The 372-nt window shown below is 59.9% G+C and overlaps 1 protein-coding gene across 1 annotated transcript in view; it reads left to right on the forward strand.

Annotated features, from left to right (window-relative positions):
- Positions 1-372, forward strand: part of LOC119586296 (leukocyte elastase inhibitor-like) — a 7913-nt gene that overhangs the window by 5477 nt on the left and 2064 nt on the right. Inside the window, 2 exon segments of the mRNA XM_037935003.1 lie at positions 36-236; positions 238-280. Coding sequence (XP_037790931.1) covers positions 36-236; positions 238-280 — 244 coding nt within the window.

Below are 372 nucleotides of genomic sequence, written 5' to 3' on the forward strand. Positions count from 1 at the left end.
GAGTCGTACCATGACTGCCCTGCCCGCCGCCGCAGAGGGTGTCGGCTGCGAGGACGATCAACCGCTTCGCCTTCGAGAAGACGAACGGCAAAATCTCTGACGTGGTGTCGGCGGACGAGCTGAATAGGGCCGTGATGGCGATCGTCAACGCCGCCTACTTCAAGAGCACGTGGCAGGTGCAGTTCAATCCCGAACACACTCAGCCGATGCCCTTCTACGCCACGCCGGAGCGGCCTGCACACCGTCCCCATGATGGAGCTGGAGTCCAGCTTCAACTATGGTGAGCTTTGGCGTCAGGTCGTGGGAGTGTGTCTGTCTATGGCTCTGTGGCAATCTGGTCAGTTGTTCATTCACGTGCGGATATGCACTGCC

The sequence above is a fragment of the Penaeus monodon genome, chromosome 21 (genome assembly GCF_015228065.2).
Source record: "Penaeus monodon isolate SGIC_2016 chromosome 21, NSTDA_Pmon_1, whole genome shotgun sequence".
Taxonomy (NCBI): Eukaryota; Metazoa; Arthropoda; class Malacostraca; order Decapoda; family Penaeidae; genus Penaeus; species Penaeus monodon.